Source organism: Lagopus leucura, unplaced genomic scaffold, assembly GCF_019238085.1.
Source record: "Lagopus leucura isolate 7727_CA_CO unplaced genomic scaffold, USGS_WTPT01 Super-Scaffold_1, whole genome shotgun sequence".
Classification (NCBI taxonomy): Eukaryota; Metazoa; Chordata; class Aves; order Galliformes; family Phasianidae; genus Lagopus; species Lagopus leucura.
This window is the reverse complement of record NW_024962250.1, coordinates 10,688,819-10,701,313: the sequence shown is the minus strand read 5'-3', so window position 1 is coordinate 10,701,313 and position 12,495 is coordinate 10,688,819. Positions and strand designations below refer to the sequence as shown.

The window sequence follows — 12,495 nt, the reverse complement described above, 5'->3', positions numbered from 1 at the left end:
AGCTAGCAAGTGGAAAGGACAGCCATCGCTCCCAGTTAGCTGGTGTGCATCTACTCCTGAGAGCAGCACAGTCCACTCAAAAGGCCCCACGCTGGGAGCACCAGTGCCTGCTCAGCAGCAGAGCTGGCTCCAGGTGAAAAGCTAGCAGCACTAAATGCTGGCATCCAGGCATAGGCCTGAGGGCCTCATCTGTCAGCAGTCCATCTGCCAGGACAGCTGTAAGCACATACCAGTCCAGATTCCTCCCAGCTTTAAATCTGCTGTTTTCACTGAAGGTAAACAGAGGGTGAACTTGGTTCACAGTGCTCACAACAGCTAGAGCAGCAAGTTCTTTTACCATCATCGTTTATTCTGACATGAGGTAAATAAGAAACAAGCCATGTTGCTAGCAACAGACAAGTTCCCTTTTATTTGAAAAAGCTGCCCCCTCTTTCACAGAATCACAGAATGGCCAGGGTTGGAAGGAACCTCAAGGATCATGAATCTCCAACCCCCCTGCCACATGTAGGGCCATCAACCTCCACATTTAATACTAGACCAGGCTGCCCAGGGCCCCATCCAATCTGGCCTTGAACACCTCTATGGACAGGGCCAGCTGCTTCTATTCAGACACAACAGAAATGTGCTGAAGGACCGCTTGTCAAGGATATTCTAGATTCTGCCTCCTTATCTCCTATAGAAAAGGATAAGCCCATATTTTACTTGGAAACTTTGTTCATACTCTGATCTAACTGTTAAAAGTTAGAGAGGCATTGAAGTGATGCTGTAATTAATGATCCCACTGTAGATTTAAAACAAAACAAACAAAAAACACACAAAAAACCCATACCTGTACTGAGCAATGTAAAGTCTGCCAAACCTTGCCCTAGCATCTGCTCTCAGCCCTGAGGCAGCACTACTCAAACTGTGCCTTATCCTCCTTTTTGTAAGTGGGCAAAAAAATGTGATTTGTGCTCTGCAATCCCACATGTAAAATGCACATCTATTGGCCACTCATCCAAAGGTGATTTCTGCAGAACTGCATGACTCAGGAGGAGGCAAAACTCAACTCAACACACAGTAAGCTTGTTTTTGTCTTGGATCAGTTCTGCTTGGATTGTTTTTAAATCCAGAATTTGGCTGTGTTGTTTGGCACAATTAATTTCCCTGTGTTTGCTCTGAACTCTGAACATCACTACTCACCCTGATACCTCAGAGCTGCCCCTCTCAGGGCCTCTTACCTTAGGAACCCATCAGGCTCACAGGGACTTGTCTGGAGCATCCATCAACTTGGAAAAGCCACTCCCTAGTCCATGCTTCTCTTTTAGCTGAGGTCCCAGACCCCCTTGTTTAACACTGTTACATTAATCCATACAAATGGCTCCTTTGATAGGCAAGAAGTCACAGACCCTGAGACAGCATGGCATTTGTCCTTCTTCATGAATGGATGGCATGTCCATTCGACACCTGCCAACAACGCTATCTGGGAAGGGAAAGGTCAGCTCAGGGTTTCTCTTCTTCCCAGAATGGTGTCACTGTCTCACATTTCTGCAGAACGACTTCACAAACACTCCAGGAGCAGTCCCTTGACACCTTACACTAATTCCTGCAGGTCACACCACTTAGACCTCATGGCAGGACTAATGCAGACGCTCACAGCAGGTACATGTGTAAATGACTTCAGTTAGATCAGAAACCGCTACTTTTAGAAACTCTAACATAATAATTTCACTGCAAAAAACAAATACAATAGCCTTTCACTACCAGCAACATAATGGGGAAGCCACTAGAGTAGTTTGGGGTTTTTTTTTTTTTGTTTGCTTGGGGTTTTGTTTTGTTTGTTCGTTTGTTTCTTTACTGGGACCATATGCAACACTGTCAGTATAAGTGACCAAATTGGGGTGGACAAGGAACATGTTGCCTGTAGCAAGTAAAAGTTCAGATGTACAGGTGAGATAACTAGCCACGAGAAACAAAGTTGCCCTTCTCTTTCCCTTTCAGGAAGTCATTAAATGAGGCCACAGTGCGACTTTGGAGCTTCTCCTCTGACTGTTTCTTGCAAGACCATTATATCTTCTCAAAGACAGCTGTCACTGCTTTTCATTAATCTGGATTAAAATAGGAATCAAGAACTTGCAATTTCTGTGAAAATGTAGGAAGAGAAAGCCAGAAGGAGCTCATCCTCTGATGGAAACAGACTGAAGAAGAGTCTGGAGGATTCATTAGAAGATAAATCTCAAGAGAATTGAAATGGGAAGGAACAGTGTCCTTAGAGAAGGGAACTATCAGATTCATACAGCAAATTCTCATTTCCTAAATTCCCACTGCTGTCTTAATTTGTTGAGAGCTGTCCTACTTCAAGTCCAGAGTATTAGGAGCAGCACTGAGTACACGAGAGCTGCTGGACAAGAGTTCAGACTAGATTATCACAATAATTTCATCATGACCTAGGTCATTAATTTGAGTCATTACCACTGACACAGATAAACCAAGGGCTTCAGATTCCCATACACCTCCATACCATATACAAAATTCAATTTAGGAAAATGAGCACCCAAAATTGCAGTTACTGTTGACAGCCTGGGGGGAAGAGGGACTGTACCAGTCTGCTTCCTGATAGTTGGGGAGAGGTCAGTGAATTTGCATAAATTCACTGTGGTTTTCAGTGACACAAAATTACAAGCTTAGTGTACGCAGGCCCTTCTCTGCATAGAGCATAGGCCAGCAGTTCAGGGAATCAGTTTTATTCCTGCCTCTGCCTTTGTTGGATAATCCAGAGGGAAGAGAAATGACTTTCTCTGCTTTGTTCCCCCAGCTACAAAATGGAAATAACAACCCTTGATCTCCTTTGCAAAATGCCTTTACATCTACTGAGGAAGCACCATGCAAAAGAGCTAAGTGTTGTTAATAGCATTCTCCTCAAAATGCCACAACCATGACTGCGTAGGTGATCAGATTAACAAATTAAGTTGACAGTTTCTTCAAGCACCAAGGGGCAGGAAAGAAGGAAGGATAATTAATTGCACCCAACCTCAGTATGACATCCTTCACACAGAAAACTGCTATTCACCTTTCCCTACTATTATTTCCACCAGATCCACAGGGGGAAGCTAACATCCACCACATCAGGGCTACGAGCAAGAGGTGATGGCCTAGGTAGCCCTGAGTCCAAGCATGGCTGGACAGGAGAGGGAAAGGAGGCAAAGGAGTGACTACTGACCTTCCCACCAAACATGGTGGCACAGCATGGAGAACAGAAGGCAGCAGCAGCACATGGTGGCTGCTTGGGGCAGTTATTAGCCACCATTCCTAGGACACAGTACAACCTGAAACAGGTCCGTCTCTAGCACAGCTCTGGCTCTCATGTATATAAACACAAACACACCCCATGAACGCCCCTGATAGCAAATGCCTCCAAATAGGAGGAAGTGCATGTGGTTTTCCATTGCCTCCTGCTCTGGAGGACCACCAAGCTGAGAATGCACTCAGAGGTGGCCCAAGGTTTACTGGGAGGAAGCAGGCAAGGAAAGGATATATATAAACTCACAACTTCATCTCCAAATCATAAAGGCCAAAATCAAACAAAATTTCACTGGCTATCAGGATGTCCTAAGTGCATTTATCTCTAGCACTATCTGCCTTTTATTAATGTGAGTTCTGCCTAATACATAAATGACACATAAATGACTGTACCAAAGACCGGCCATGCTGACTGTGCAGATTGACTTCACAAGACATTTAATACCAATTCAACCACAGTATCTCCTGCACAACTTGAGCCACAGGCAACACTCAGAGAAAACTGCCTCAGGGCTGATGGCTACACTTCCTCTAGACTACAAATCCTACACATAATTAAGCAACCAGTAACATGGGCAAGCAACAAAGAAGATCTCTTGGCCTAAACCTTAACTGCAGCAAATGACATGGCCATGGCAGAATTTGCCTTCCAGCTGGCATATCAGCTCCTGGTAACTTGTGCATTTTCTGAAAATTTCTAAAGCAAGACATAGATAATTTTTCACATGAATTTAAACAGTTTTAAACAGAGGAACCAATTCAAAGCAATAAAACTTAACTTTAATTTTCTTTCCTTACTTGCTTGGAGTTCCCTTTATTATACAGAAAGAAAATCCTTTAAAATCCAATTCACTTTTTGCTGCTGGCTCTTAATCTTTGATTTCTGTATTGCTTGGACATGATAAAGCAGCATGGTCAATCACCTTTCTACATTTTCACACATCCAAGAACCCAACTTGCTTCCACACAATATTATTTAATAGAAAAAATATTTGACCACCTTGTAAAAAAATCTAAGTTTTGGGCTTGCTTCCTCTTTTTAGTCAAAAAGTAAACTAAGAGTGTCCTCCAGCTGATTAGGTCATATCTGAGCCTCACTGGAACACGAATTCAGAAATCACAAGTGTAATGAAAAAGCAGCAGCAGCAGAATCAAGCGTTTGAAACTTGATCAATTCTCCTCTTGCCAGATGACAGAATTCAAGGCCTTATGGTTTGATTTATAGCTATCCAACACCCATACGCATTCATACGCACACACTGCATGTTTCAGTAATGATGGCATTGTTCTGAATCTCCTCATCTCAGCACAGTTTCTCTGTGCTCCCACCCAAATGTAAGTAAGGAAACTTTGACCTTGTTAATCTAGAAAGAATCACAGAGGCAGAAAGCAAGAGCCGGCGGCAGGATCCATTTCCCTCTTATCTGTAATTCATACAGCTAATCAACTTCTTTCAGTCCCACATACCTCAGGGAAAGCCTCTTAAGGACAAGTCCAGTAATAGTTAACTTTACCTGACAGACTTAAGGGAAGACCCCTTCTCCACTTCATTTTAAGGGAGAGCGCTCACTGTAGCCACCACTTGCCCTCCGGATTTGGTAAGCGGTGGTCCTTCAAAAGTTTGATCTCAAAGATGCTGTGTAATCCAGTGTCCCTCAGATTAATTTAGGCATTGCTACACTTAAGGAGGCTGACCTAAAATCTACTTACAGATAGCCTGCTACAGCAGAATACAATCTGAGGGTTCTTATTTCCCATCAGAGAATGAGCTAAGTATAAACTGCAGCTTTTGCCCTCTTCTGGCATATGCCAATGAGCATTTCTTTTTGGCAGTAGCATACATGCATAGCCACAGTAAAACTCAACACTATCTTAGATGTTTGCATGAGGCTCCAATTCACATGCTTCCTTCTTGAGCCAAAAAGCTTTTGTGACTTCCATGAGGAAGGTTCAAGTTTCACCTTTCCTAAGTAAGGGTCTGACCAGCAGGCTGAAGTGGGAAGCACAAAATCTTTTGTTGCCTTCAGGCTACGCATCCTTAGCACTGCACACTGAGCACTGTTTCCCTTCTATTTCTTCTCTCTTACCCAGGGTTTTGTGGACCCCCAGTTTCCCCTTCAGCACATAGGGACACCTCGTGGTAGATTCCCCTCAGTGGCAAAACATTTAAGAGGCAGGCTTTAAAGCATCCAGCCAGGCAGAACTCCAGCTGTTTGGTGACCCAGTGTTTTCATACAGCCTTGTACTGCACAATGCAGTCACCAGACACTTGAACTTCATCCTCTAAACCTGCAAAATTTCCCCAAACACCCCATGCACCTGTCCTTCTGAACTAGGGATGACCCAAACTAGATAGCATTTGCTGGAAAAGTAATATTGTAGCTGCCTGCACAGCAACAAAGAACTGGCAACGTGCAGCACCTGACTTGTGTTCATTGAGCTTAAGTCCAAAGGGTGATTATCAAAACTAGCCTCATGTGTTTCCAGTCCAAAACTCCATTCCCAGAAGACCTAAACAGTCAAAATGAAACCTGACAATGAATAAAGGCAGCTTGCTGGCCTACATGGTTAGGCTGACAAGACTCATCTCCTTGTTTATTAGTTTGATTTAATTACAGAATCATAGAATGGCCTGGGTTGAAAGGGACCATAATGATCATCTAGTTTCAACCCCCTCTGTGGGTAGGGTCTCCAAACACATAGAAGTTAAAACTAATATAACTTCAAAATAAATTTCTCTCCATTTAGCCCCATATCCCCTGTGGATTGGAAACTGTTCCCAGCAGCCTTCTGACATAGAAGTGAAAGACGCATTGTGTATTAGGTAGGGACATTGCTTTGACCACACAAAGGTCCAACCTGTGCTCCGGGGCATCTTCTCTGGGCTACAAATTAAGCACCCAGAGCACATCTGTTTTCTGGACTACCTTCCTCATCATCAGTCTGTTCTACAGGAATGTACGTGGTCCTGCCGAATGTAATCTGTTTTAATGCAAGGGAGCAACTATGTGGGTATGCTCTGACTTTTCTAAGACAAACAGAAGTTTTCTATCAGCAGGAAGGCAAATGGAGCACTTGGGCTTATTCTCTGGTACCCCAAATATATTAGCCTCTCACTGATGGTCCTTAAAGCCTCCTTCTTCAAGATCTGGGTGAAGCGTGGTAGTACATATTACACTGTAGATAGAAGTCTCACAGAAGACTGCATCCACGCAGTCGACATTCTTCCTTGCTTTCCCTGGAGAAATTAGTTTGAGGGACAATTTAGGAGAGTAACTTGCCTGGCCCATCTCCGAGAAAAGGCCAGATTCACAGCTGATCCTTCCCCTTATCTGCTTGTGGTTGAATTCAGCCAACCAGGAACTTCTGTTCTTTTAATAGGGAAGAACATGTGCTTACAATCAAGCATGAGGACATTAATGTACATTAGCTGGATTAAGTGGTTTAGCAGGCTAAGGCAGAAGGTGCTTTTGAATTAGGGCATCCCTATTCCACGGCATTTAATACACATTAACATCCTTTCGGATACTGTACAGGGAGACTGGGTACAAAGATTTCCTTTCTCTGATGCCAGTTGCAAGTCTGTACAATTCTTTTGATGGCTCAAGTGATTAGGCGTTAACAAGAGCAACCTAGGCACTTAACACTAGGGAGTTTTAGCACCAGGTTCACACCTCCTCCCTCTTCCAGCTCAGCTAAAGTATTTTTCTCATTCCCCACTAATGTTAACAGCAGGTACTTAAAGCAATTAGCCATTATCGCCTCTCTGGTCTTTATTACTTCCTAGCTTCGTATCAGCTACTTTGTACGCAATAAAAGAGCTGAATTAACAGGACTGGTGCAGACTATTTTGCTTCCTTTCTTAATTCTGTATGAAAACACTGGGTCATAGAACCACATGGACAGGCTGTGAGTGCAGTGCTTTAGTCCATTACTGCCAATTGCCATGGTATTTTACGAGGAGAAAAACCACAGGTAGCAAAAAAACAGATATAGGGAGATCATAGAGAAGGTGACATAGGGAATACAGGTAGACCAAGGGGACGTAAATACTGTAAGAGTTGCACAAGTCCAGCAGAACAGCTTGCAGCTGTGGCTATGCTTTGAATTAGCTGCCACATAGACCTGCAAGTTGCACAGGAAGCCTAAGGACGCAGGTATGATGTGTTGTTCATTTGAGAATAAAGCCCCATATCTACTGAGTAGCTCTTGATTGCGTGGGAATAACTGTTGTAAAATTTTCATGTGGGGATATCAAGAATTTTTTCTACCCTCTTTTTTTTACTTTTTTTTTTTTTTTTTTTTTTTTTTTTTTCCAAAAGGAGGCTTTCCCATATTTGCCCAGCCAGTTAAAAGCTTCCCCCTTTCCTCTACCTCAACTCACCATTAACCCATAGCATGAGTATAGGACCTCATAAAATGAAATATTTTCCCCCTGTCCCCTGCAGTATTTCTAAGCCTCACTTTGTTATTCCCAAGAGGGAAGGGACAAAAGACTTTGAGACCTTACATCCTGCTGTCGGTTCTTGCCTGAAAGAGGTAAGTAGGGAAATTGAAGAAAAGCTGAAGAAAGGAGCCTGTCCCTTGTCAGCATTCACCTGTAATGGGGGCAAAGTGTGAGGTTAAACACCAAAACTAGACTGAGGATCAAGAATGAATAGGGTACTTACACAGTTTCATCATTCTTGAACTCCAACTCCCCGTAAGTGTCTTCAAAGTCTTCTCCACCTCCTTTTGCTGTCCCTTCTACTGTCCTAAATGGCACTATGACTGTACCCCGAGCACCTGATGTCCTTAGAACTTTGACTTCCATCACACCAATGCTCTCGCTGACATGTATAACATCACACTCAAATGTGAAGATGCCAGCATGGTCATCATCCAAGATAGTCACTGTGGCCACACAAGGAGAAGCCAGTATGGCCTTTGGGTATGGGGAGTTACCGAGCTCTGGAGGTTCTTCACTGTCCACCACACGGAGGTTACTGAGCCGCACAAAGAAATGTTCATCCTCCTCAAAGATGTCATCATCAATAATTCCCACTGCAAAGTCCTTCTGGGTCTCCCCTGATTTCAAGACAACAGTCCCCTCTGTGAACTCATAGTCAGCACCAGCATTGGCAGAGCCATCCTCGGTTTTGTAGTCTACATAGATGGTCTTGGACACATCCCCTCCTTTCCGAACCACAGTCAGGAGAACGGCACCACAGTTCTCAAGACACTGATAGGAACACGGGTCAAAATAAATTTTGGAGATGAATTCCTCAGGCTCATCCGGCCGCACCTCATGCAAGCTAGTGCTCTTCTTGGCTTGCTCAGCTGCATGCTTCTTCAGAATATTGCCAGCCCCTGTCATCATTCTGGTAGCCTGAATGCGATAAAAGGCTCTGCTCTTCTGCTGATGTGACAAGGCATAGTAGTTAGCCATTTCTACCAGCTGATCCAGATCCTTTTCCGGGTGTTTTTGCTTCAGATCCTTAAGGATCCGGATCATCTCTTTGCGAGATTCATCTACCTCTTTCCCCTCCACAGTCACTAAGTTTCCATCCAGAAAATGGGAGTTCATCATTTTGCCATCCATCTCAATTCCCTTAGGGTGATCACCTTCTGATTCTATGATGATGCCCCTGTGCTTGTCAGTACGGTACTTTTTGTGCATATACTTATAGAAAAGCAGGCGTCTATCTGCTATCCAAGCCAGAAGAACACAAAGTGGAAAGAAGAAAAGTGTGAGCAGACCTTCCCAGACCTGAACCACACCTGGAGAGAAGACAGCAAGGATCATGTACAACCAGATGTAAGCAAAGATGCTCCATGCAGCTGTGACAAAGAAAACTCTCAGGTGTTTTATCTTTCTGGTTTCCCCATCAGGGATCACGTAGACACAGATAGCAATGATGATAAACATATTGAAGGCAGCACTGCCAACAATTGTAGATGGCCCCAGGTCTCCAGCTATGAATCCATGCCCACACACTTCTATCAGAGACAGAAGGATCTCAGGAGCAGAGGAGCCCAGAGCCATGAGGGTCAAGTTGGAAACAGTTTCATTCCAAATCCGAATGGTTGTTGTTGTGGTCTCTCCATTAGGTTTCTTAATCGTGATTTCTTTTTCTTGTGATGTAATGACCTCTATAGATGCCATGAATCGATCTGCAATGATGGAGACTCCAAGGAACATGTAGATCAGTGCTACAAAGTATACAATAACACGGGCAATTTTGTCCCCAAGGGATGGGTTTTCTGGGTACCATATTGGCAGGATAACACCTTCCTTGCAGTCAAAAGATCCTGAACACGAGCTGTTTTGTACTGAACTGGTTGAGTCTCCCGTCAGGCCAGCATCCACCTGCAAACCATGCAAAAACAGCACAAAAGTAACCAGCCCAAAATGGAGGAAGGCCGAGGTGAGAGGCTGCAAGCTTAACCACGCCATACACAAGATGCAACTTCCACTGTGTAGATCCAAAAGGGCCGAGAACCTGAAACAAACAAAACAGAGAGGGGGGAGGGAAGCATGAGAGAAAAGGAAGATGTAACATTTATCCAAATGCACTTCAGTATCTCACCATGGAAGAGTACTGGTAGAGATGCAAAGGTTGTCTCTCTCTGTCACTTTGAAGAAGACATTTAGCAGGGACTATAACAAACTGCAGCATTTACATGCCCAGCAGATGAGGATGAATTGCTAGAAAACTAGCTGAGAGGAAAACTATGCAACAGCCCACAATTGACCTGCAGCATATGCCATAGGAATACTGCTAGCTCAGCTGTCACTCTCCTAATGATGCCACCATGTTTCCCGGAATGCTGTGTTTAAGCTCAACACAAGAAACCTAATCTGAAGGTAACCCTGTCTCACCTTCAAGGGGATAAAATAAGTCAAGGAATCACTGGAACGAAAGGAACATAATTTAAGGCCAATGAGCAATCTCCAAATTAAGTCCATTCGCAGGACATAATTAAGTTATGGAGTACTTTAGTGGCCAAACATCCCCCTGGCCAGTACCTCCTGATAGGCTGCAGAATATTCAGAATGGTTCCAGGGCTCCCCTAAGCTTCTGAAGCACAGGGCCCCCACATCAGGAGGTAAAGATGTCAGCAGGAAAATAGGGCAGAAGACTACTGTGCTTGGCAAAGGCTCTGAAGGCCATTTTTCACTAACTTTGCCACTGTGATCTGGAGGGTCACATTTTACATCAGTAATCCCACTTGTGAAAGGGCAAGAAAACCTACTAAAAGACTGTTATTAGAAAGAGACTTAAGATACAGTAAATTGCGCCTACAAAGATTCCTTCTGTGTCCCTAAGAAATTAATGTATTTTCAAATATCTTCTAAAATGAAAGTAATATCTAACCTGAAACACCAGGTAGAAACAAAGAAGCCAAATGGTGTCTAATGTAGATTTGGTGAATCACTGCACAGTAGTGTGTCTTATGGACTGCATCACTGTAGGACTCGCATCAGTTGCAAGCAGAATTTCAGCCATTCACACACTACTGTATTCCCTTTATGCCAGGAAGAATTTGGTCTCAGGCTTAGCTGAAAAATCACATTTGTGAGTCCAGCCACAGCCAAGTATCTCACAGGAAACATCAAACTTAATAACAGCATTATCTAAAGCACTTGGAAGGTTCAAGAGCCTTAACTCCCACTAACATTCATTGAGGTTTGTACTGCTAAATCAGTAGGATGGGGATTCATTTCCCCTACTGTAACTATCTAAATCTTGGACAGTAAATTAAATTAAGTCGCCTAGGCTCTCTTTGTTGTTAGAGGAAAAAGACAGCTACTTCCAGGGGATGATCTAATCCAAAAGAACTATTTAAGATGCACATCTCTAGAAAGGATTTTGTCCTTTACCGTCTCTCTCCATGCTCTAGAGAGGGTGTCCAAACAGTCAGTTTAGAGCAAATGCCTGACCTTGGGATGGAGAGAGTTCAAAGGGATTAACTGGCCCCTGAGTCCTTGCTGAGGTCCTGCCTCTCCTTTGCACTGTATGGATTCCAGGCAACATTTTAACGTTATCAACGTTAAGAAATGCATCTCAAATGGCTCTTTTATCATCACATTGTATCACTCACATCTTCCCAAAATCTTCCAAGCATCAACAAAAATTTTTCAACTTTCAGATAAAAATCTATGAAGACAAGCAAAACAGGAAGGAAAGCGTGAACAAGAACTGCAAATGAGCGAAACCATCCCTGACAGAGCACAGCAGAGGGGAAAGAATTGATTATGCAGTATCAGGATCACAAATCCATATCTGACACCCTTGATACGAAAAAATAATACACTTCTTCATGTTACCTGGACTAATCCAGAAGAGACAGATTCTCTCACATTAGTCTACTTATCTTCTCTTTCAAATACCTACTTATCTTCCTTTTCATCCCAGTCCAGACCCTACAGTTTGGGGAAACCACAGCCTGGGGTGGGAGGTGCAGCCCCAGCCCCTCTATCTCATCACCATCCTTCTTGCAGGGTAGACTGAGCTACTCAGTCAGCATGTGCAACTTGGGTTCAGTTTGACACTCCCATCTGCCATTTTGTTTTTCCTCCCTCTCCACAGGGTATTTTACCAGACCGAGAGGAATCCCTTAGAAACAGACAGAGAAACAATGAGCAACAAGCCCATCCCTAAGCTGCAAGGAAGATGCATGCACATCCCCATCAAGATGACAAGTCCCAGGTGTCTCTGGCTCAAGGTACGGCTCTGTTACACCCCAGGCACATCAGCTCATCCCTTTCTGTGCTGCAATTGCTGGCACATATCCACCAGCCTCTTGACTCTTCCAGTGTCTCATTAACTGAACAGCAGCCAGTAGGCGCAGTGTCCTCCAGGATCAGCCATGTAGGAACGGCTGACAGAAAGACAGGGGTCATTTCAGAACCATCTACGTGACTCAAGCACCTAAATTTGGTTTCAAAAATGACTTAACAGTTTAATTATTGCATAAATTCAGAGCCCTGTCTAGGAATAGTACAATGACTAAACTGAAACTAATTGCTGCCACCACCATGAGGTGGTACAGCCACCTTGTGTCATTGATACTGTCTGCCAACCCCACATAATGCTGGGATGGTTCCTGTCACCAGTCACACTAGTCATTTCAGGAGCTTCCTAGTCCTTTAATTTTATATTTGATCTTAAGCATAGCCTAATTCTATTATTATTCCTCAAATTATTATTATTTCAAAAACAACTTCTGTCA

At 43.6% G+C, this 12,495-nt stretch overlaps 1 protein-coding gene across 4 annotated transcripts in view; it reads right to left on the bottom strand.

Annotated features, from left to right (window-relative positions):
- Positions 1–12,495, bottom strand: part of SLC8A3 (solute carrier family 8 member A3) — a 98,965-nt gene that overhangs the window by 70,772 nt on the left and 15,698 nt on the right. For 3 of the 4 annotated variants that reach the window (XM_042870970.1, XM_042870980.1, XM_042870988.1), the window contains exon 2: positions 7,950–9,761. In XM_042870970.1, coding sequence (XP_042726904.1) covers positions 7,950–9,715 — 1,766 coding nt within the window. In that variant the 5' untranslated portion in view covers positions 9,716–9,761. The remainder of the gene's footprint in view (positions 1–7,949; positions 9,762–12,495) is intronic. The other variant, XM_042870998.1, reaches the window with a different exon arrangement.